Source organism: Hypanus sabinus, chromosome 26 (assembly GCF_030144855.1).
Source record: "Hypanus sabinus isolate sHypSab1 chromosome 26, sHypSab1.hap1, whole genome shotgun sequence".
Taxonomy (NCBI): Eukaryota; Metazoa; Chordata; class Chondrichthyes; order Myliobatiformes; family Dasyatidae; genus Hypanus; species Hypanus sabinus.
Window position 1 is genome coordinate 31,726,142 of NC_082731.1, and position 23,203 is coordinate 31,749,344.

General features: G+C 56.2%; 1 protein-coding gene and 1 non-coding gene across 2 annotated transcripts in view; both read left to right on the top strand.

Moving 5' to 3' along the window:
- Positions 1–23,203, top strand: part of LOC132381734 (chromodomain-helicase-DNA-binding protein 8-like) — a 56,617-nt gene that overhangs the window by 27,067 nt on the left and 6,347 nt on the right. Inside the window, exons 15-25 of the mRNA XM_059951306.1 lie at positions 1,779–2,034; positions 3,792–3,951; positions 4,550–4,639; positions 4,857–4,960; positions 5,594–5,723; positions 6,047–6,122; positions 7,510–7,585; positions 7,946–8,150; positions 8,760–8,968; positions 9,401–9,859; positions 10,039–10,199. Of these exons, the coding sequence (XP_059807289.1) occupies positions 1,779–2,034; positions 3,792–3,951; positions 4,550–4,639; positions 4,857–4,960; positions 5,594–5,723; positions 6,047–6,122; positions 7,510–7,585; positions 7,946–8,150; positions 8,760–8,968; positions 9,401–9,859; positions 10,039–10,199 (1,926 nt within the window). The remainder of the gene's footprint in view (positions 1–1,778; positions 2,035–3,791; positions 3,952–4,549; positions 4,640–4,856; positions 4,961–5,593; positions 5,724–6,046; positions 6,123–7,509; positions 7,586–7,945; positions 8,151–8,759; positions 8,969–9,400; positions 9,860–10,038; positions 10,200–23,203) is intronic.
- LOC132381878 (small nucleolar RNA U6-53/MBII-28) lies at positions 7,290–7,407 on the top strand. The gene has a single exon (XR_009508136.1). It is a non-coding gene; the product is annotated as a small nucleolar RNA U6-53/MBII-28 (small nucleolar RNA).

Here is a 23,203-nt window from a genome sequence, read left to right on the forward strand (position 1 = left end):
ACTGCTCAGACCAGTCCACTGGTTTTCCGTGGTCTGCCAGCATGCTGGCCAGACTCTCAAATCCCTCCCTTTCATCAGCCCACCCGGGGATCTTATCCTGGGTGCCTGTACTGGCTTTCTTCCCCTTATTCCAGAACATTATCCCCTGTGCTTGTGTCCAGCCAAAACCTATGAGACCCTGCTCTGCAGCACCAAATGTTGTGATGGAAAATAACTAGTTCTTTGAATCTCAACAGTAGAGGCCTGGACACACAGTTTTAATAATAAGGAATTTATTTAGAAGGGGAAGTCGGGTCAACACAAGCAACTACAATACACAGGAAGCGGTGTGGGGGCAGGATACGGTTATACAAACAAAGAACAAGGGAAAAGCACTACAACAGCTATCCCCCTTGACCTTGGATAACTGTGGCTCCCATACCAGGACGAACGACAGACCTTCCCAAGCATAGATCAATGCACTTACCTTCAATGAGGTGGTCTGTAAGAGAGGGCTAGCCAAGGGCAAGTCTCACCTTTTAAAGCATGGGGCTGGGCGAGTTAATCCAATTAGGGTGACCAATAATTTAGGTGTGCATTGATTAGTTGGGAGGGACTAAGTATTGATTGGCATGTGGTGTGTCCTCCGACCAGCCAGGTGGCAGTGCATCTGTCACGTGGCCGGTATCTCTGGATACAGTAGCCAGTGTATAAAAGATTGCTGAAGGACACGGTGGGATATAGATCAGTTGCAGAGATGGGCAGAGTAATGGCAGATGGTGTTTAATACAAGCAAGTGTGAGGTATTGCACTTTGAGAAATCAAGTGTAAAGGGACTGTTTGTATAGTTAATGTTGTTCCTCCGTGCCTTGTGACACATTGTGTGGCAACCTTTGCAGTTTCCATAGCATTTGTCTGTTTTTTATGAGACCCAAGTTGCCCACTTGACGCTTACTTGAGCGTGGATGGACAGCGTACAAGGAGCTGGCCAGGTTCGAACCTGGGTCTGCTTGCTTCGAGGTACTGGCTGGCCATACAGTCATTGGCAGGATCTGTACTAGAGTTTTTGTGTACACATGGATCTGACTGAAGATGGCTACACGGGATGCTAGGGTGATAAAGAAGCAAATAGCACGCTTGCCTTTCACTGAGTTCAGGAGTTGGGAAGTCATGTTGTAGCTTGATAAAACTCTGTTCAGGCCGCGTCTGCAGTATTGCATCCAGTTCTGGTCTCTCCATTACAGGGGCAGAGATCGATCAGGCAGCTGGTACCTTTCTCCCTAGGGGGAATGTCTGCAACCAGGGAGCATACATTAAAGTGAGAGGGAGGAGAGTTCAAAGACGATGTGAAAGGCAGGTTTATTTTTAATACAGAATGGAAGGTGCCCGGAACATTCTGACAGAAATGGTGGTGAGGCTGACACAGTGGAGCTGTTTAATGCAGGGAAATGAAGGATGTGAATGTGATATCAGCAGAAGGGATTAGTTCAGTTGAGTCTCACTAGGTTAAAAGCACGACACAGTGTGCTGTAGGCCTGTTCTCGCCCTGATGAAGGGTCTCGGCCCAAAGTGTCGACTGTATTCATTCCATGGATGCCTGACTTGCTGGAGTTCCTCCAGCATTTTGTGTGTGTTGCTCAAGATTTCGAGCAGCTGCAGAATCTCTTTTGTTTATGCCGTACTGCTCTGTTCTTTGTTCCTCTGGAGAGCAGACCGCGGTGAAGTCAGGAACCTTGTGCTCAGCTGGGAACTTGCGGAATGCACTTTCCTGAGTCATGGTGGGCTGGCTCCTTTGTTAGTGCTGGGGGCAGCAGGGAGCTCTTGCAGACCGCACTGATGCTGTTCCCCCCTCCAGCTGGGGTCGGTGGAAGGATATCCTGGCCCATGGGCGGTTCAAGCGGCGGATGTCAGAGCGAGACGTGGAGGTGATCTGCCGCACCATCCTGGTCTACTGCCTGCTCCACTACCGAGGTGACGAGAAGATCAAGGGCTTCATCTGGGACCTCATCACGCCCACCGAGAACGGGCAGACCAAGGAGCTGCAGAACCACTCAGGTACCTGTTCAGACCGCCCCTCTCGGGGTCCCTGATGGACCCACACTAAGAGCACAGTGCATAGTTCCAGTTTCTGTATCCCTGGGTCAGACTCACACAGGGAGCATCGTGCACAGTTCCCGTCTCCATATCCCTGGGTCAGACCCACACCGGGAGCACCGTGCACAGTTCCCGTCTCCATATCCCTGGGTCAGACCCACACCGGGAGCACCATGCATAGTTCCCGTCTCTGTATCCCTGGGTCAGACCCACACCGGGAGCACCGTGCACAGTTCCCATCTCCATATCCCTGGGTCAGACCCACACCGGGAGCACCATGCATAGTTCCCGTCTCTGTATCCCTGGGTCAGACCCACACCGGGAGCACCGTGCATAGTTCCCGTCTCTGTATCCCTGGGTCAGACCCACACTGGGTGCATTGTTTAGAGTTCCCGTCTCCCTATCCCTGGGTCAGACTCACACAAGGAGCATCGTGCACAGTTCCCATCTTGGTATCCCTGGGTCAGACCCACACCAGGAACACTGTGCACAGTTCCCGTCTCCATATTCCTGGGTCAGACTCACGCAGGGAGCATCGTGCACAGTTCCTGTCTCCGTATCCCTATGGTCAGACCCACACTGGAAGCACCATGCACAGTTCCTGTCTCCCTATCCCTGGGTCAGACCCACACCAGGAGCACCATGCACAGTTCCCGTCTCCGTACCCCTGGGTCAGACCCACACCATAATCACTGTGCACAGTTCCCGTCTCCATATCCCTGGGTCAGACCGACACCATAATCACTATGCACAGTTCCCGTCTCCATATCCCTGGGTCAGACCCACACCAGGAGCACCGTGCACAGTTCCCGTCTCCCTATCCCTGGGTCAGACCCACACCATGATCACTGTGCACAGTTCCCGTCTCCATATTCCTGGGTCAGACTCACACAGGGAGCATCGTGCACAGTTCCTGTCTCCGTATCCCTATGGTCAGACCCACACTGGAAGCACCATGCACAGTTCCCGTCTCCCTATCCCTGGGTCAGACCCACACTGGGATCACCGTGCACAGTTCCCATCTCTGTATCCCTGGGTCAGACCCACACCAGGAGCACCATGCACAGTTCCCGTCTCCGTATCCCTGGGTCAGACCCACACCGGGATCACCATGCACAGTTCCCATCTCTGTATCCCTGGGTCAGACCCACACCAGGAGCACCGTGCACAGTTCCCGTCTCCGTATCTCTGGGTCAGACCCACACCGGGAGCACTGTGCACAGTTCCTGTCTCCCTATCCTTGGGTCAGACCCACACTAGGAGCATCGTGCACAGTTCCTGTCTCACTGTCCCTGGGTCAGACCCACACCATAATCACTGTGCACAGTTCCCGTCTCCATATCCCTGGGTCAGACGCACACCATAATCACTGTGCACGGTTCCCGTCTCCATATCCCTGGGTCAGACCCACACCAGGAGCACCGTGCACAGTTCCCGTCTCCGTATCCCTGGGTCAGACCCACACCATGATCACTGTGCACAGTTCCCGTCTCCATATCCCTGGGTCAGACCCACACCATAATCACCGTGCACAGTTCCCGTCTCTGTATCCCTGGGTCAGACCCACACCAGGAGCATTGTGCACAGTTCCCGTCTCCATATCCCTGGGTCAGACCCTCTTTGGGAGCATTGTCCGGATTCTGACTGGGAGCAACAGCTTTGTTTACTGGGAACCATGAGTGATGCATTAACCCTGGATATGGCTCTTTTCCACCCAGGGTTGTCGGCCCCAGTGCCCCGGGGCCGGAAGGGGAAGAAGATCAAGAGTCAGAGCAGTTCATTCGATGTGCAGAAGGCTGACTGGATCCGCAAGTGTAACCCCGATGTCCTCCTCCAGGACGACAGCTACAAGAAGCATCTCAAACACCACTGCAACAAGTAGGGCAGGGCCAGAGAGCCCCATTCTGTGCTACCGGACCCCCCACCCCAGTTGCCCGCCCCCGCCCTCCCATAGGACCATAAGACATAGGAGCAGGATTAAGCCATCTGGCCCATCGAGTCTACTCCACCATTAAATCATGGCCGATCCCTTTTTAAAAATCTCCTCATCAACCTCAGTTTTCCCGGCCTTCTCCTTGTAACCTTTGATGCCATGTCCAATCTCTGCCTTAAATACACCCAACGACCTGGCCTCCACAGATGCATGTGGCAACAAATTCACCACCCTTTAGCCAAAGAAATTTCTCCACATCTCTGTTTTGAAAGGGCGCCCCTCTATCCTGAGGCTGTGCCCTTCTGTCCTAGGCTGCCCCACCACGGGAAACAGCCTTTCCACATTTACTCTGTCTAAGCCTTTCAACGTTTCCCCTGCACTCCCTGGCCGCCTGCACCCCCCCCCCCCCCCCCAGCCACCCTCCCTTCCCCTCGAACCGCTGCTCTCTGCTGCAGTCGGCTCTCTCTGCTGTTGTTTTTCTTTGCCCTCGTATTGCTGTCTGGCACCAGGCTTACGCCCCTCTCCCCCTTCCTGTTTCCCCAGGGTGCTCCTCAGGGTTCGAATGCTTTACTACCTGAAGCAGGAGGTGATTGGAGACCAATCGGACCGGGTGCTGGATGGAGCTGACACCAAGTGAGTTGCACCCCCTTCTTCCTCCTCTCTTCCTCTCAGCCGACACATCCCCACCCCACTCCCCAACCTATCTGTGTGAATGTGCCTCTCCCTTCCACTCCTGAGGCGTCCTGCTCCGCCAAGGAGCTCCATCACTTCCCTCTCCCCACCCACCCACCCCACTGCTGAGTGTGCCTACCCAGTACTGCAGCCCCTAACCCCCCTCTGTCTGCCACAGTGACATTGATGTGTGGATCCCGGAGGTGGACGGGATGGAGGTTCCGGCTGAATGGTGGGACATGGAGGCTGACAAATCGCTGCTGATCGGGGTCTTCAAACATGGTGAGTGGCTGCGTCCCATACACACTCCCCTCTAACCCCCGCCCATCTCGTCAGCCCCGCATTTCCTCCCTCGAGCTGTGTCCTCCCCTCTGCCCCTCCCCACCTCTGTGAATCTGTCTCAGGCTCCCCACCATCCATCTCCGACTTCTCCTTGTCTCTTGTGACTCTTCAGTTGCTGTGGCTTTTTCCTGCCATTATTCCTGAGGTTTGACCCACTGCTCCGTCATTTCAGTTTGTTCCTTCAGCTGGTGGGCCCCATCTGAAATTTCCTTCCATTTCTCACCTATTCCTCTTTCAGTAAGATCATCCCGTCGTGCTCACCTTGCCTTCGAGGGGTGGAGGGGCGGGGGCTAGTAGGAATTGAGTGATGTGGGGGGGGGGGCTAGTAGGAAGAAAGCAATGTAGGTTGGGGGGAGTACAAGTGAGAGAAATAGGGAGCATGGTTAAGTGGGGAATTTTACTTACCATTTCCCCTTTTCTCTCCTCCCCTCTCACTCTGCTCACCCCCTCCCGACCCTCACTCTGCCTTCTCCCTCCCCACCCCCACTCTGCCTCACCTCTCCCCTCCCTGGCTCTCTCCCTCTCCCCCCCCCCCCCCCCCAACCCCCACACTGGCTCTCTCCCGCTCTCTAGGCTACGAGAAGTACAACACAATGCGTGCTGACCCTGCCCTCTGCTTCCTGGAGCAGGTTGGGCGACCGGATGAGAAGGCCATTGCGGCAGAGCAGAGGGGAATGGACATGTTCGGTGACCTCGGTGACGGGTAGGGACCCCCTCAGTGCCATTCCTCCCCACCCTGTCTGCCCCTCAGTCCCCCACTCCCTGGCCCATTCCTCCCCCACCCTCTCTGTCCCTCAGTCCCAAACCTAGGCCCATTCTTGCCCTACCCTTTCTGACCCTCACTCCCACACCTGGGCCCATTCCTGCCCTACCCTTTCTGTCCCCTCACTCTCCCCCACACCCATTCCCTGGTTCTCTCCTAGCCCTCTTTCCCCCTCCCCTTCTCCTCAGATGCCATGAGGCGACTGCTCAGTATCCTAAGAGGTGGGCTTTTGGCCCGGCTCATACCGCTATTCTTTTTTTCAGCGGAGACTTCGAGAGGGACTTAGAAGATCCAGAGTACAAGCCCCTAATTCTGGGCAGGGAACATCGTGACGATGATGTGAGTTCCTGCCTCCTTGGTGGCAGCTGGGTGTGCGGCAGGGCTGGCTGGGAGGGGTGGACAGCTGGGGTGTGCTCCAAGACACCAGTCTGTGTACAGATCTCCCCAGAGAGAGAGAGGGAGAGAGACTGAGAGACCCTGGTCAGTGTACAGATCTCCCCCGAGAGACACTGGTCAGTGTACAGATCTCCCCCTGAGAGACACTGGTCAGTGTACAGATCTCCCCCCGAGAGACCCTGGTCAGTATACAGATCTCTGCCTGAGAGACCCTGGTCAGTGTACAGATCTCCCCCCGAGAGACCCCGGTCAGTGTACAGATCTCCCCCCGAGAGACCCCGGTCAGTGTACAGATCTCCCCTGAGAGGCCCCGGTCAGTGTACAGATCTCCCCTGAGAGACCCCGGTCAGTGTACAGATCTCCCCCTGAGAAGCCCCGGTCAGTGTACAGACCTCCCCCTGTGAGACCCCGGTCAGTGTACAGATCTCCCCTGAGAGACACTGGTCAGTGTACAGATCTCCCCTGAGAGACACTGGTCAGTGTACAGATCTCCCCTGAGAGACCCCGGTCGGTGTACAGATCTCCCCTGAGAGACACTGGTCAGTGTACAGATCTCCCCTGAGAGACACCGGTCAGTGTACAGATCTCCCCTGAGAGACCCCGGTCAGTGTACAGATCTCCCCCTGTGAGACCCCGGTCAGTGTACAGATCTCCCCCTGTGAGACCCCGGTCAGTGTACAGATCTCCCCCTGAGAGGCCCCGGTCAGTGTACAGATCTCCCCTGAGAAACACTGGTCAGTGTACAGATCTCCCCTGAGAGACCCTGGTCAGTGTACAGATCTCCCCCTGAGAGACACCGGTCGGTTTATAGATCTCCCCCTGTGAGACCCCGGTCAGTGTACAGATCTCCCCTGAGAGACCCCGGTCAGTGTACAGATCTCCCCCTGAGAGACCCCGGTCACTGTACAGACCTCCCCCTGAGAGACCCCGGTCAGTGTTCAGATCTCCCTCTGAGAGACCCCGGTCAGTGTTCAGATCTCCCTCTGAGAGACCCCGGTCAGTGTACAGATCTCCCCCTGTGAGAGCTGCAGAGGAGGGTCTTTCAGCGGAAGGTTTCGGTGAGCGGGGACGTGGTAGGTAGGGGAGGTGCTCTCTGTCCCCGTGTGGTTCTGCCAATGATGATTCGCCATGCTAATACTGATACACCAGGCCGGCTCCTTTCAGTCAGCCCTGGGTGTATTTGAGTTCAACACTCCTTCTCGCCACGATGTGTGGAGAGCTGAGGCAGACACAATTGGCTAGTTATTGGGGGTGGGGAGGTGAGGGACGGTGGTCTACTGGTGACCCCATCAAGGCCGGACCCTGGCTAACATGTGCTTTCTCTGCTCAGGGTGATGGAATGGTGTTGGATGAAGATATCTCGGTGGATGGGGACGATGGGGAGGCGCGCAAAGACGTCTTAATGGGTGAGTACATCCGTGATTCACTGTCCTTTCCCACTGCCGCTCTCTCCCCCCCCACAGTCCTGCATCAATGCCACAACGAATCCTACCACCCCACTCTCTCCCCTCAGTCCTGAGTCAGTCCCCAGACTAATCCCTTTGACCCACTGCCCCGAGCCCTCCATCAGCCCCACACTGATCCCACTGCTCCACACCCTTCCCTTATCCCGCTATCAGTCCTCACACTGATCCCACTGCCCCACACCCTCCTGCCTAATCCTAGCACCTCCTTTCACTTTCTGTGCACTCTATGCCACCCAAGACCAGGCTGGGCCCTGCAGCCGCTCGCTCACCCCGCGTCTCCGCTTTCACCCCCTCCCCCAGGAGCTGGGCTGCCCAGCCAGTGCCGGTACTGGCCCATGCCTTCGGTGCTGACGGCCCGCCTGAGGCGGCTGGTCACCGCCTACCAGCGCAGCTACAAGCAGGAGCAGCAGAAGATGGAGGCGGCAGAGAGGGGTGACCGCAAGCGGCGGCGGTGCGAGGCGGCCTTCAAGCTGAAGGAGATCGCCAGGCGCGAGAAACAGCAGAAGTAAGCGGGGAGGGGAGGGTGGGAGTGGGCTCGCGGGCATACCCTCTTCCCCGTCCATCCAATTGTGAGGATGAGTGGACGACGGGGAGGGAGAATATCGGAAAGTAGAGAGGGGAGGAGGGTGGTAATGTGGTGGAGAGGGGAACAGAGTGGAGTGGAAGAGGTGGCTATGGGAGGGCCAAGTGAGGGGGTGGCGTTGGAGAGGTGGGAGATTAAGGGAGGGTGGCTGGATGAATGGGAGGGTGTGAGGGAGAGGGGAATATATGAAAATAAGGAGAGAAGTTGAGGGAGGAAAGAGGCTTGTGAGGTTGGGGGCATTTAAAGAGGCAGGAAGGAAGAGGGCCGGGTGAGCAGGAAGACGGAGATTGGTGTGGGGCGAGACAGTGTTGGGATTGATTAGACTGTCAGTGGTCTCAGTTGTCTTGCCCCTCTCTCCCCACCCACCCCAAAGGGTTCATGAACTAAGGGGCAGTTGTCCCCTCCCTACTTGAGGGCTCACAGACTAGACGGCCCTCTGGCACGGGAAGCACCTGATCCCTGCTCACTCTGGTCTGCCGGTCAGGAGGGATTTTGGTTACTCACTCTCTCCCCCCCCCCCCCCCCACACAGGTGGACGGGCCGGGAGGAGTCGGACTTTTACCGGGCGGTGTCCACCTTCGGCGTGGAGTTTGAGCCCCACACACGGCGGTACCGGTGGGACCGGTTCCGAGACATCGCCCGGCTAGAGAGGAAGACAGATGAGACGCTCACCCGCTATCTGCAGATGTTCATGGCCATGTGTCGCCGGGTGTGTGGGCTGCCCCTCGAGGAGGGGGAAGGTAGGGAGGGGAAGGGCAGTGTCGAGCTGAAGGGGCTGGTTGTTAGATTGTGTGTGCATGTATGTGTACGGGTCTCTGTCTCTGTGTGTGTGTCTCTGTACAGGTCTGTGTGTGTCTCTGCAGTTCTGTCTGTCTGAGTGTCTGTACGGGTCTCTGTATGTGTGTCTGTATGGGTCTGTGAGTGTGTGTGTACAGGTCTGTGTGTGAGTGTACGGGTCTCTGTATGGGTCTGTGTGTGTATGTGTGTGTGTATACAGGTCTGTCGGTCTGTGTGTCTGTGGGTAAGTGTACGTGTGTACTTGTGCCAGTGGAATGGTAAACACGGCTCTCAGTTCACACTGTTGGACGTGCTGAGGTTTAAACGTGGGGAACTGAGTTTGTGGAGGTAGTGTTTCACTGACCGGTCTCTCCTCTCTTCCCCACCCTTTGCAGAGTACCCGGAACCAAGCCTGCTGGTGAGGCAGCTGACGGAGGAGCGGGCCACCCGGGCTCTGTACCGCATTGATCTGCTGCGGCGGGTGCGCGAGCAGGTCCTGTGCCACCCGCTGCTGGCGGAGCGTCTGCAGCTATGCCAACCCTCGGCAGAGCTGCCCGGCTGGTGGGAGAGCGGCCGCCACGACTTGGAGCTGCTGCAGGGGGCCGCCAGGCATGGCCTGCGCCGGGCCCACGCGCGCCTCCTCTGCGACCCCTGCCTCTCATTCCGCGCCTGCCGTCTGGCCCACCTCCAGGGACATCCCCCCTCGCCTGCCTGCTGTCCAGTCAGGGGCACCGGAGGCTGTAGCCCCCCTCCTGGCGACTGGGAGCGTGAGACGGACTCCGATCTGGATCGTTCCTCCCTCGCTGACTCCTGTCCCAGCTCCTCAGAGGAAAGTGACGGCGACGGAGCCTGTGGTGAGTATGAACTCAACTCCCTTCATCTGCTGTGCCTCCCCAGCCCTGATTCATCACTACCCATCCCCCAGCCCCACCTCGTCTTGTCTCCATTGCCGAGGCCTTACCCCTGTGTCTCTGTCCCTGGGTCCTCTCTGTCAGCTCCCCCCTCGCCCCGCTAACCCTGCTCTCTCTTCCAGCTGAGGCTCGGTCACTCTCGAAGAACTACGACGAGGAGAGCACAATATCCCTCAACACCTCCCGGGACGAGACGCAGGATGGCTTTCCCAGTGATGAGCTGGAGCCCAGCCTGGGCAACCTCTTGCATGACAAGCAGCTCCCAGTACCCAGCTGGCCCAAGGTAGGGATTATACTACACACTCCCGCGCTCTCATAGGCTGTGGATTTTCCGGGGTACAAGGTGGATACTATTTCTGGGTAATGGAGCGAGCACCAGAGTGTGTTACTCGTGGGGAAGAGTGATCATAATATCGGAGGAGGGAGGCTGATCTTAGAATGATCACTAAAGTGCTGGTAGAAAAGTCAATCAGCTCGCTGGCTATCTTTGGTCAAGGGACTAACTACAGGAATTGGGATGTTGAATTCTAGTTGTACAGGTTATTGACAAGGCTGCACTTGGAGTATCGTGTTTGGTTTCGGTCGCCCTGTTAAGATGTTGTTCAACTGGAAAGAGTACATAGCAAATTTCCTAAAGTGTTGCTGATACCGAAGGGCCTGAGTTACAGGTAGAATTTGGCCAGGCTAGGTCTCTGCTCGTAATGGAGGAGAATGAAGGCTGACCTTATGGAAGTGTTTAAAATGATGAGGTTTGAACAGGTACATTTAATGGCAGAGAAATGTATACAATATACATACTGAAATTCTTTTTCTTCATAAACATACACGAAAACAGGTGAATGCCCCCAAAGAATGAACGACAGTTAAACATTAGAACCCCAAATCCACCCCCCCATGCACAAACAGCAGCAAGGCAACAAAAACCCCTCCCCACCAGCAAAAAAACATTGGCACCCTCCACCGAGCACTGGTGTGCAGCAAAGCATCAGTAAAGGCACAGACTGGCAGTATCCCAACAACTACTCATTCACCCAGTAATTCGACATACACATACAGTGTCTCTCTTTCTCTCTCCCTCTCCCCGCTACCCCCCTTATAAGAGAAAAGGAGGTGTCCCCATTTCACAGCGAGTGGGAGACATAACAGACAGCTGACTGACTTACGATGTTAAAAGTCTTTTGCGTCACTTTTTCTGAGCTCTGAGCCCAGAGAGTCGGCACCAGAAAGCCCACGGCAGCTAACCTGCTACCCCCGATGTTCCGTGTTCTCCCACGACGCTTCAGTCAGGGGCACCGGCCCAGAATCAGCCCGTCTCCAGAGCCAGGAAAATCCGGCACCCTGAAGACGCGAGGCCCTGCTAGGGCCCTGTGAGGTCCCATTCCCGCAAGGGACTAAAGTCAGACTGTAACTCTGAGTCAAAAGAAGCTTGAGAAAGGAAAATAGAGATATCAAAGAGAGCTGTTTCTGAAGATGCAAGCAAAGGAGTTTGTTCTTGACTTTGTTCCGCCCCGCTGTTGTTTAAGATGGTGATGGTTACAGTCTTTGCTTCAGGATAGTGAGCCCAGAACTAGGTTTACAATGAGATTTCAAAAGGACCTGAGGGTGGTTGAGTATGTGGAGTGAGGAAGTGGTTAGAGCATCTTTTAAGAACCACTTGCGTAGGTACATGGAGAGTCGGGACAGTAGGATTTGGGGTGAATGCAGGAAATTGGCTCCGGCTGGCTGGCCACCAGGATTGGCATGGACTGGTTGGACCGAAGGGCAGGAATTTGTCCATGTCTCCTATCAGCACCACCAACGCAAACGATGCAGTCGGGTGTTGGAGAGGGCAGGGCCCAGGAGTTGCGAGAGTGAAAGTTCATTGGGTGAGACCTTGTTGTTCTGTAAGGCTAGAATCAATAGCCTGACTGTCTCCATGCCTCCCCCTCAGATGGGGGTCTCTTACTCTCCTGACTGCCTCCCCATCTCCCCCTAAGACAGGGAGCCCCTTTATCTGAAACCACCTTTTACCTTCATCAATCACCTTTGCCACCTTCTCTTTTTTTAAAAAAGAGATAATTTAATGGAGCGGTGAGGGGGAACTGTGGATGTTGTCAACGTGGATTTCAGTAACGTGCTTGGTGAGGTCACTCGTAGGCTCACACAGACGAAGGTGCACAGGATTTGTTTGGAATCAGAAGTGGTTTGCCCGCAGAAGACAGATTTGTTTATTGGGATTGTGTTTATTCTGGCTGGAGCTCCCTGACTAGAGGCGTTCCACAGGGACCTCTGCTCTTTGCGATATATATATAAATGACCTGGGTGAGTATGTGGATGGGAGGTTAGTAAGTGGATAGGTGGAGTTGTGGGCACTGCAGAAGCTTGCTAAAGGATATAGCAGTTACATTTATGGGCATAGAAGTGACAGATGGAGTTTAACCCAGCCCAGTGTGAGGTACAGTATTGCCCTTTGGGAGGTCAAATATAAAGCGACAGTACACAGTTAACGACAGGACCCTTTAACAGTGTTGCTGTTAGGACTCAAGTCCACAGATCCCTGAAAGTGACTGGACAGGTTGGCGGGGTAGGAAAGAAGACTATGGCATGCTTGCATTTATTAGCTGAAGAATAGAGTTAAAGAGCTGGCAAATTGTTGCAGATTATAAAACTCTAGTCAGGCTACATCAGAACTGTGTGGGGTTCTGGTTGCCCCATTACAGAAAGGTTGCCAGAGGCTTTGGTGAGGTTGCAGAAAAGGGTATGAATTGTATGGGGAGCGTGGGCAAACTTGGGTTGTTTTCTCTGCAGTGGTGGGAACTGAGGGAAGACCAGATAGAGATTTATAATTAGAAAGGCTGGCTGTGTTATAGGAGTCAAACTGGACCTACCGGAGGCTGTGGTAGTCTCTGGAAAATCCTGGCAATTCTGGACAATGTTTCTCACCCCCTGCATGTCACCTTGGCTGAACAGAGGAGCTCTTTTAGTATAGACTAAGACAACTGCACTGCTCCAAAGAGTGTGATATGAGGTCATTCTTACCCTCAGCCATTAGGCTCTATAATGAGTCAACCTATAACCAGGGAAGTGATGACCCCCTGCCGTTAGACTCTTACTAACTTCTGTTTAGCTCTGTTTACCACACCTTGCTATCGTAGACACCCTGTGCAATACTACCTTGCACCATGTGACTGTCCACCCATTACTGTACACCCTATCCTCATTACATGCAGGGGATACGTTCCTCGCAGTCGACACATAATGTGAATAATTATTTAAATGGAGAAAATAGAGATGCGTTCCAGAGGGTTTCCTAAATATGTTTTATCTGTAATTTATTCACATTTGCATACCAATACGACACAAATGCAGTACCACAAAGCAACATTCGTATTATAGTTCATCAATTTAAGGTATTAGTCAATGTAATAAATTATAGAAAGTTAACATACTAGTGTGTACAGTACTCACCAACAGTGGCAGGTGCGTTGGCTCTGGGAGATGAGTGATTGTTGTGATGTCGGGCAGCTTTACATGGATAAGGTGGATGGTTGTGGGTCGTCAGGATCATCAAGCACAGCAAGGGGTGAAGGAAGACTCACAGAACTCTTAGAACTCCTGGCAGCAGGAGATGACACCACTTTGAATAAAGTTGTGAGGGTTGTTTGCTTGGCAGCATTTTGTTTTCCAGCATAAATTTGCTTGTAGGGAAGAAGGGTTGATGGCAGGGAACGACTGAAATGTTGACTCTGTTCTAAACTTGGGTCCATGTCCATTGTGGCGACCCATTTCCTGGCACATCCGAACCGACTCACAATTAGATAGCCTACGGGGGTTTGCAAGCACAGAGCTTTGGAGCCTCTGCGCCACGGGGGGCAGGTTGAGGGAGGCTTAAAAGTGAGGCTGAGGATTTCGAATAAAGTTTTTTCCATCGACTGCAGTTACCGACTCCATGTCGTAATTTTAGCGCTGCGTGTAGCACACCGCTACAATTGGTGACCCCGACGGTCCAAACGATTTTTGGACCAGAAATGACCGACGCCGCCTCTGTTCATGTGGTTTCGTTGAAACTGCCGGGTTTCTGGACACAGCGACCGAACCTATGGTTCCAGCAAGCCAAAGCCCAATTCCACGTTCGCCAGATCACCTCAGAAGACACCCGCTACTACTACGTGGTGAGCTCCCTCGACCAGGACACAGCGGCCCAGGTCGCAGAGTTCGTACAGTCGCCCCTGGCAGACGGCAAGTACACGGAATTCAAAGCCCTGCTCCTCAGGACTTTCGGACTCTCACGGCGCGAGCGGGCTGCCCGTTTACTGCACCTGGATGGCTTGGGCGACAGACTTCCATCGGCTTTAATGAATGAGATGTTGTCTCTGGCCGACGGACACACACCCTGCCTCAGGTTTGAGCAGGCATTCCTGGAGCAGCTGCCCGAGGACATACGCCTGCTGCTGTCCGACGCGGATTTCAGTGACCCCCGGAAGGTGGCAGCCCGGGCGGACTTGTTGTGGAACGCCAAAAAGGTGAGCGGGGTGTCCATTGCACAGATCTCACAGCCACGCTCCCAGCAGCAAACCAGTCCAGGCCCGGCCGCAGAGCCTGCCAACCCCCGGCCCAATGAACACTGGTGCTTCTACCACCAGCGGTGGGGCGCAGAAGCCCGCCGTTGTTGCCCGCCCTGCAAGTTCCCGGGAAACGCCAGGGTCAGCCGCCGCTGATGGCTATGGCGGCTGGCCATCGGGATAGCCTCCTGTATGTGTGGGACAGAAGGTCGGGACGCCGGTTTTTGGTCGACACTGGTGCCGAGATCAGCGTTTTACCTCCAACGAGTTACGACACCCGCAGCAGGGCACCGGGGCCCTCCCTGAGGGCCGTGAACGGCAGCACAGTAAGGACCTATGGCACCCGTCAGGTGCAGCTACAGTTCAGCTCCAGCCGGTTCACGCGGGACTTTACACTGGCCGCCGTAGCCCAACCGCTTCTGGGTGCGGATTTTTTGCGGGCTCACAGCCTACTGGTCGACCTGCCCAGGAAGAGACTGGTACACGCCGAGACCTTTCAGACGTTCTCCCTGGGTGCAGCCCAGTTGCCAGCCCCTCACCTCGGCTCCATCATGCTGTCCAACAACGACTTCACCCGGGTCCTGGCGGATTTCCCATCGGTTCTGGCACCGCAGTTCACAGCGGCCATGCCCCGACACGGCGTACAGCACCACATCCCGACCTGGGGACCACCCCTCCACACCCTCGCTCGGCGGCTTCCCCCGGACAAGCTCCGACTGGCGAAGGAGGAGTTCCAGAGGATGGAGGAGTTGGGGATCATCCGGCGGTCCGACAGCCCATGGGCCTCCCCCCTGCACATGGTGCCCAAAGCGACGGGAGGCTGGAGACCGTGCGGCGACTACCGCAGGCTAAACGAGGCTACCACACCGGACTGCTACCTTGTGCCGCACATTCAGGACTTTGCAACAAACCTGCATGGCGCACGGATCTTCTCCAAGGTAGACCTCGTCCAAGGGTACCATCAAATCCCGATGCATCCTGACGACGTCCCCAAAACGGCTCTCATCACCCCGTTTGGCCTTTTCAAGTTCCTCCGCATGCCGTTCGGCCTGAAGAATGCCGCACAGATGTTCCAGCGGTTAATGGACGTGGTGGGACAGGGCCTGGAGTTCGCGTTCATCTATTTGGACGACATCCTCATAGCCAGCAGCAGTCGTCAGGAGCATCTGTCCCACCTCCGTCAACTCTGCGCCCGACTGAGTGAGTACAATCAACCCCGCCAAATGCCAGTTCGGACTCGATACCATTGACTTCCTGGGCCACAGGATTACTAAAGACGGGGCAACCGCTCTGCCCGCTAAGGTAGATGCGGTCCGCCACTTCCCCCGACCCACCACGATCAAAGGCCTTCAGGAATTCGTAGGTATGGTCAATTTCTACCACCGCTTCCTCCCTTCAGCTGCCCGGATCATGCGCCCCCTGTTCACCCTGATGTCGGGTCCGAGCAAGGACATTGCCTGGGACGAGGAGTCCGCCGCCGCTTTCGTTCAAACGAAGGAAGCTTTGGCGAACGCCGCAATGCTAGTACATCCCAGAATGGACGCCCCTACCGCCCTCACAGTGGACGCATCTAACACGGCAGTCGGTGGGGTGCTGGAGCAACTCATCGCAGGTCGCTGGCAACCCCTGGCGTTTTTCAGCAAACACCTGCGGCCACCCGAGCTCAGGTACAGTGCTTTCGACCCGGAACTGTTGGCGCTCTACCTGGCAATCCGGCATTTCAGGTACTTCCCAGAAAGTCGACCCTTCACCGCGTTCACGGACCACAAACCGCTTACCTTTGCGTTTACGAAAGCGTCCGACCCCTGGTCGTCCCGCCAGCAACGCCACCTGTCCTCCATCTCTGAATACACGACAGATATCCGGCACGTCTCGGGTAAGGACAATGTCGTGGTGGATGCGCTCTCTCGCCCTACCGTTCATGCCCTTTCCCAAGGGGTAGACTTTGAGGCACTGACAGAGGCACAGCAGGCAGATGAGGAGATTCCGAGTTACAGAACCGCAGTCTCCGGTTTGCAGCTCCAGGACCTCCCCGTAGGCCCAGGTGAGAGGACCCTACTCTGTGACGTCGCCACCGGCCAGCCCTGTCCCGTCGTCCCGACAGCCTGGCGGCGCCGTGTTTTCGACTCCATTCATAACTTGCCGCATCCCTCCATCCGGACAACTGTCCGGATGGTTTCCAGCAGGTTCGTTTGGCACGGACTCCGCAAACAGGTCAGTGAATGGGCCAAAACGTGCATGCTCTGCCAGACGGCCAAGGTGCAGCGGCACACCAAAGCCCCACCGCAGCAGTTCCATCCCCCCCACCGGCGTTTCGACCACATTCATGTGGATATCGTGGGCCCCCTGCCAGTGTCGCGTGGTGCACAGCACCTCCTGACTATCATGGACCGGTTCACAAGATGGCCAGAGGCGGTCCCGCTCACCAACACCACCTCCGAATCTTGCGCCCGAGCCCTGATCACCACCTGGATATCTCGCTTTGGTGTATCGGCCCACATTACCTCCGACAGAGGCGCCCAGTTCCCCTCCAGCCTGTGATCAGCTATGGCCAACCTTTTGGGGACTCAGCTGCACCACACAACTGCCTACCACCACAGTCGAACGGGCTAGTGGAGCGTTTCCACCGTCACCTGAAGTCGGCCCTCATGGCCTGCCTGCGAGGAGCCAACTGGGCGGACGAGCTTCCCTGGGTCCTACTCGGCATCCGCACAGCGCCCAAGGATGACTTGCACGCCTCGTCGGCCGAGTTGGTATACGGCGCGCCCCTGGTCGTCCCCGGGGAGTTCCTACCAGCCCCACGGGGGCAAGAGGATGATCCCGCAGCAGTCCTGGGCAGACTACGCGAGAAGCTCGGTACCCACTTCACAGCACGGGCGGAACCCGACCTGCGTACCCAAAGACCTGCAGAACTGTAAGTTTGTGTTTGTACGAAGGGGCGGGCATCGACCACCGCTGCAGCGGCCATACGAGGGGCCGTTTATGGTGCTCCGGAACAACGGGTCCACGTTCGTGCTGGACGTTGGGGGAAAAGAGGAGGTTTTCACGGTGGACCGCCTCAAATCGGCCCATGTGGACCTGCCGCAACCGGCCGAGTTTCCGGCACCTCGGCGCAGAGGCCGACCTCCCAAGCAGGTTCCGGCCCAGACTGTGGACATTGGGGGGGTGTATCGCCGGTTCTGTGGGGGGGGGGGGGGTATGTGGCAACCCATTTCCTGGCACATCCGAACCAGCTCACAATTAGATAGCCTACGGGGGTTTGCGAGCACAGAGCTTTGGAGCCTCTGCGCCACGGGGGGGGGGGGGGGGGGGCAGGTTGAGGGAGGCTTAAAAGTGAGGCTGAGGATTTCGAATAAAGTTTTTTCCTTCGACTGCAGTTACCGACTCCGTGTCGTAATTTTAGTGCTGCGTGTAGCACACCGCTACACCATCGCCATTTGTGCCAAGCGTTCCGACTTCCACCATTCCTTCAACATTGGTAAACTGGGATTTTCAAAATCGTCTGTTGCTTGCAGCATCTGAGAGATAGTTCGCCGTAAAAAAAAACTTGAATGTGGATCACACCTTGATCAGTGGTTGCATCAGCGATGTTGTGTTAGGCGTCAGGAAACGCACTATTATGTTGGGATGAATGCTGTCCAAATGTTTAGGATGGGCTGGCGTATCGTCAAGCAACAAATGAACTTTAAAGGCAGATTCTGTTCCCGGTAGTAGCGTTCCAGAGCTGAGTTAGGTTCACCTGATGCCGCGCTGTTTATAATTTCCAACTTTCTTTCAAGTGTTAAAGCAGTTCTCTGCTGCTCGGCTGATGGCTCAGGACATGACATTGGATGCTTAGGAGTGTAACCCCCTGGGTCGCCTCAGGCTCGCTCAGCTCGTTCTCGTCTAGGGGGAGCAGCCTTCGGCCCCGCCAAACTGGGTAATCAGCTGGTGTGGATGCTGTGTGATGTCCCCGCCTCGCCCAAAAACAGACAGTACACCATATGCGATTAAATGAGTGCAATTTATAAAGGTTACTATAACTAAGTGATTATTAACGATACAGATATATGAAGAGAAAAAATAAAGAAAAGGCGCCAAACTTATCAAAGTCCAAACCACTTCGTGCACAACCGTTGGAGCTCAATTTCTGAAGTCTTCTGGCCACCATTCGATCCCCTCCGAACTCCTCGACTCGCAGCTCAGGACCCTCCGAGGGTTAACCAAGCACATCTAGCTTCATCCCGCCTCCTCGGAGTACCTCCCGGCCTCAGACCCCCGCTTGGGGTCTGACCCTCACCCAGCTTACAGCATTGCGTCCTCTCTTTCAACCCCCTCGTGCCGATCTCCCCAAAAGCCCGTCAACAAAAGCTTACATACTCAGAAGAAGGAACATTAATCATCATTTGGTTTACAAAGGAATACAATTCTCCCAGCACTCTCTCGCAACAAAGAAACATTCCTGCTTTTAACAAAACAAAAGAAGTCCTTTTGATTACATACACAGTAACAAAGAGAAAAAAGAAGAAACTGTAGCGGTGTGCTACACGCAGCGCTAAAATTACGACACGGAGTCGGTAACTGCAGTCGAAGGAAAAACTTTATTCGAAAACTTCAGCCTCACTTTTAAGCCTCTGTCAACCGGCCCCCCATGGCGAAGAGGCTCCAAAGCTCTGTGCTCGCAAACCCCCGTAGGCTATCTAATTGAGAGTCGGTTCGGATACGCTAGGAAATGAGTCGCCACATAACCCCCCCCAAGAACCGGCGATACACCCCCCAATGTCCACAGTCTGGGCCAGAACCTGCTTGGGAGGTCGGCCTCTGCGCCGAGGCGCCGGAAACTCGGCCGGTTGCGCCAGGTCCACATGGGCCGGCTTGAGGCGGTCCACCGTGAAAACCTCCTCCTTCCCCCCAACATCCAGCACGAACGTGGACCCGTTGTTCCGGAGCACCGTAAACGGCCCCTCGTATGGCCGCTGCAGCGGTGGCCGATGCCCACCCCTTCGTACAAACACAAACTTACAGTTCTGTAGGTCTTTGGGTACGCAGGTCGGGTGCCGCCCATGCTGTGAAGTGGGTATGGGGGCCAGGTTACCGAGCTTCTCGCGAAGTCTGCCCAGGACTGCAGCGGGTTCTTCCTCTTGCCCCCTCGGGGCTGGTAGGAACTCCCCCGGGACGACCAGGGGCGCGCCGTATACCAACTCGGCCGACGAGGCGTGCAGGTCGTCCTTGGGCGCTGTGCGGATGCCGAGTAGGACCCAGGGAAGCTCGTCCGCCCAGTTGGCTCCTCGCAGGCGGGCCATGAGGGCCGACTTCAGGTGACGGTGGAAACGCTCCACTAGCCCGTTCGACTGTGGGTGGTAGGCAGTGGTGTGGTGCAGCTGAGTCCCCAAAAGGCTGGCCATAGCTGACCACAGGCTGGAGGTGAACTGGGCGCCTCTGTCGGAGGTAATGTGGGCTGGTACACCAAAGCGGGATATCCAGGTGGCGATCAGGGCCTGGGCGCAAGATTCGGAGGTGGTGTCGGTGAGCGGGACCGCCTCTGGCCATCTTGTGAACCGGTCCACGATAGTCAGGAGGTAACGCGCTCCGCGCGACACTGGCAGGGGGCCCACGATATCCACATGAATGTGGTCGAAACGCCGGTGGGCGGGATGGAACTGCTGCGGTGGGACTTTGGTGTGCCGCTGCACCTTGGCCATCTGGCAGTGCATGCACGTTCTGGCCCATTCACTGACCTGTTTGCGGAGTCCGTGCCAAACGAACCTGCTGGAAACCATCCGGACAGTTGTCCGGATGGAGGGATGCGCCAAGTTATGAATGGAGTCGAAAACACGTCGCCGCCAGGCTGTGGGGACGACCGGACGGGGCTGGCCGGTGGCGACGTCACAGAGTAGGGTCCTCTCACCTGGGCCCACGGGGAGGTCCTGGAGCTGCAAACCGGAGACTGCAGTCCTGTAACTCGGAATCTCCTCATCTACCTGCTGTGCCTCTGCCAGTGCCTCAAAGTCTACCCCTTGGGAAAGGGCATGAACGGTAGGGCGAGAGAGCGCATCCGCCACGACATTGTCCTTACCCGAGACGTGCCGGACATCCGTTGTGTATTCAGAGATGTAGGACAGGTGGCGTTGCTGGCGGGATGACCAGGGGTCGGATGCTTTCGTAAACGCAAAGGTAAGCGGTTTGTGGTCCGTGAACGCGGTGAAGGGCCGACCTTCTAGGAAGTACCTGAAATGCCGGATTGCCAGGTAGAGCGCCAACAGTTCCCGGTCAAAAGCACTGTACTTGAGCTCGGGTGGCCGCAGGTGTTTGCTGAAAAACGCCAGGGGTTGCCAGCGACCAGCGATGAGCTGCTCCAGCACCCCACCGACTGCCGTGTTTGATGCGTCCACTGTGAGGGCGGTAGGGGTGTCCATTCTGGGATGTACTAGCATTGCGGCGTCAGCCAAAGCTTCCTTCGTTTGAACGAAAGCGGCGGCGGACTCCTCGTCCCAGGCAATGTCCTTGCTCGGACCCGACATCAGGGTGAACAGGGGGCGCATGATCCGGGCAGCTGAAGGGAGAAAGCGGCGGTAGAAATTGACCATACCTACGAATTCCTGAAGGCCTTTGATCGTGGTGGGTCGGGGGAAGTGGCGGACCGCATCTACCTTAGCGGGCAGAGGGGTTGCCCCGTCTTTAGTAATCCTGTGGCCCAGGAAGTCAATGGTATCAAGTCCGAACTGGCATTTGGCAGGGTTGATTGTAAGACCGTACTCACTCAGTCGGGCGCAGAGTTGACGGAGGTGGGACAGATGCTCCTGACGACTGCCGCTGGCTATGAGGATGTCATCCAAATAGATGAATGTGAAGTCCAGGTCCCGTCCCACCGCGTCCATTAACCGCTGGAACGTCTGTGCGGCATTCTTCAGGCCGAACGGCATGCGGAGGAACTCGAAAAGGCCAAACGGGGTGATGAGAGCCGTTTTGGGGACGTCGTCAGGATGCATCGGGATTTGATGGTACCCTCGGACAAGGTCGACCTTGGAGAAGATCCGGGCGCCGTGCAGGTTTGCCGCAAAGTCTTGAATGTGCGGCACAGGGTAGCGGTCCGGTGTGGTAGCCTCGTTCAGCCTGCGGTAGTCGCCACACGGTCTCCAGCCCCCCGTCGCTTTGGGCACCATGTGCAGGGGGGAAGCCCAGGGGCTGTCGGACCGCCGGATGATCCCCAATTCCTCCATTCTCTGGAACTCCTCCTTCGCCAGTCGGAGCTTGTCCGGGGGAAGCCGCCGAGCACGGGCATGGAGGGGTGGTCCCTGTGTCGGGATGTGGTGCTGTACGCCGTGCCTGGGCATGGCTGCTGTGAACTGCGGAGCCAGAACCGATGGGAACTCCGCCAGGACCCTGGTGAAGTCGTTGTCGGACAGCGTGATGGAGCCGAGGTGAGGGGCTGGCAACTGAGCCGCGCCCAGGGAGAACGTCTGAAAGGTCTCGGCGTGTACCAGTCTCTTCCTGGGCAGGTCAACCAGCAGGCTGTGAGCTCGCAAAAAATCCGCACCCAGAAGCGGTTGGGCTACGGCGGCCAGTGTGAAGTCCCACGTGAACTGGCTGGGGCCGAACAGTAGCTGCACCTGACGGGTGCCATAGGTCCTTACTGTGCTGCCATTTACGGCCCTCAGGGGGGGACCCGGTGCCCTGCTGTGGGTGTCGTAACTCGTCGGAGGTAAAACGCTGATCTCAGCCCCAGTATCGACCAAAAACCGGCGTCCCGACCTTCTGTCCCACACATACAGGAGGCTATCCCGATGGCCAGCCGCCGTAGCCATCAGCGGCGGCTGGCCCTGGCGTTTACCGGGAACTTGCAGGGCGGGCGACAACGGCGGGCTTCTGCGCCCCACCGCTGGTGGTAGAAGCACCAGTGTTCATTGGGCCGGGGGTTGGCGGGCTCTGCGGCCGGGCCAGGACTGGTTTGCTGCTGGGAGCGTGGCTGGGAGATCTGTGCGATGGGCGCCCCGCTCACCTGTTTGGCGTTCCACAGCAAGTCCGCCCGGGCTGCCACCTTCCGGGGGTCACTGAAATCCGCGTCGGACAGCAGCAGGCGTATGTCCTCGGGCAGCTGCTCCAGGAATGCCTGCTCAAACATGAGGCATGTGTGTCCGTCGGCCAGAGACAACATCTCATTCATTAAAGCCGATGGAGGTCTGTCGCCCAAGCCATCCAGGTGCAGTAAACGGGCAGCCCGCTCGCGCCGTGAGAGTCCGAAAGTCCTGAGGAGCAGGGCTTTGAATTCCGTGTACTTGCCGTCTGCCGGGGGCGACTGTACGAACTCCGCGACCTGGGCCGCTGTGTCCTGGTCGAGGGAGCTCACCACGTAGTAGTAGCGGGAGTCTTCTGAGGTGATCTGGCGAACGTGGAATTGGGCTTCGGCTTGCTGGAACCATAGGTCCGGGCGCTGTGTCCAGAAACCCGGCAGTTTCAATGAAACCGCATGAACAGAGGCGGCGTCGGTCATTTCTGGTCCAAAAATCGTTTGGACCGTCGGGGTCACCAATTGTAGCGGTGTGCTACACGCAGCGCTAAAATTACGACACGGAGTCGGTAACTGCAGTCGAAGGAAAAATTTTATTCGAAAACTTCAGCCTCACTTTTAAGCCTCTGTCAACCGGCCCCCCATGGCGAAGAGGCTCCAAAGCTCTGTGCTCGCAAACCCCCGTAGGCTATCTAATTGAGAGTCGGTTCGGATACGCTAGGAAATGAGTCGCCACAAAACCCCCTTTACAGGAGAAAT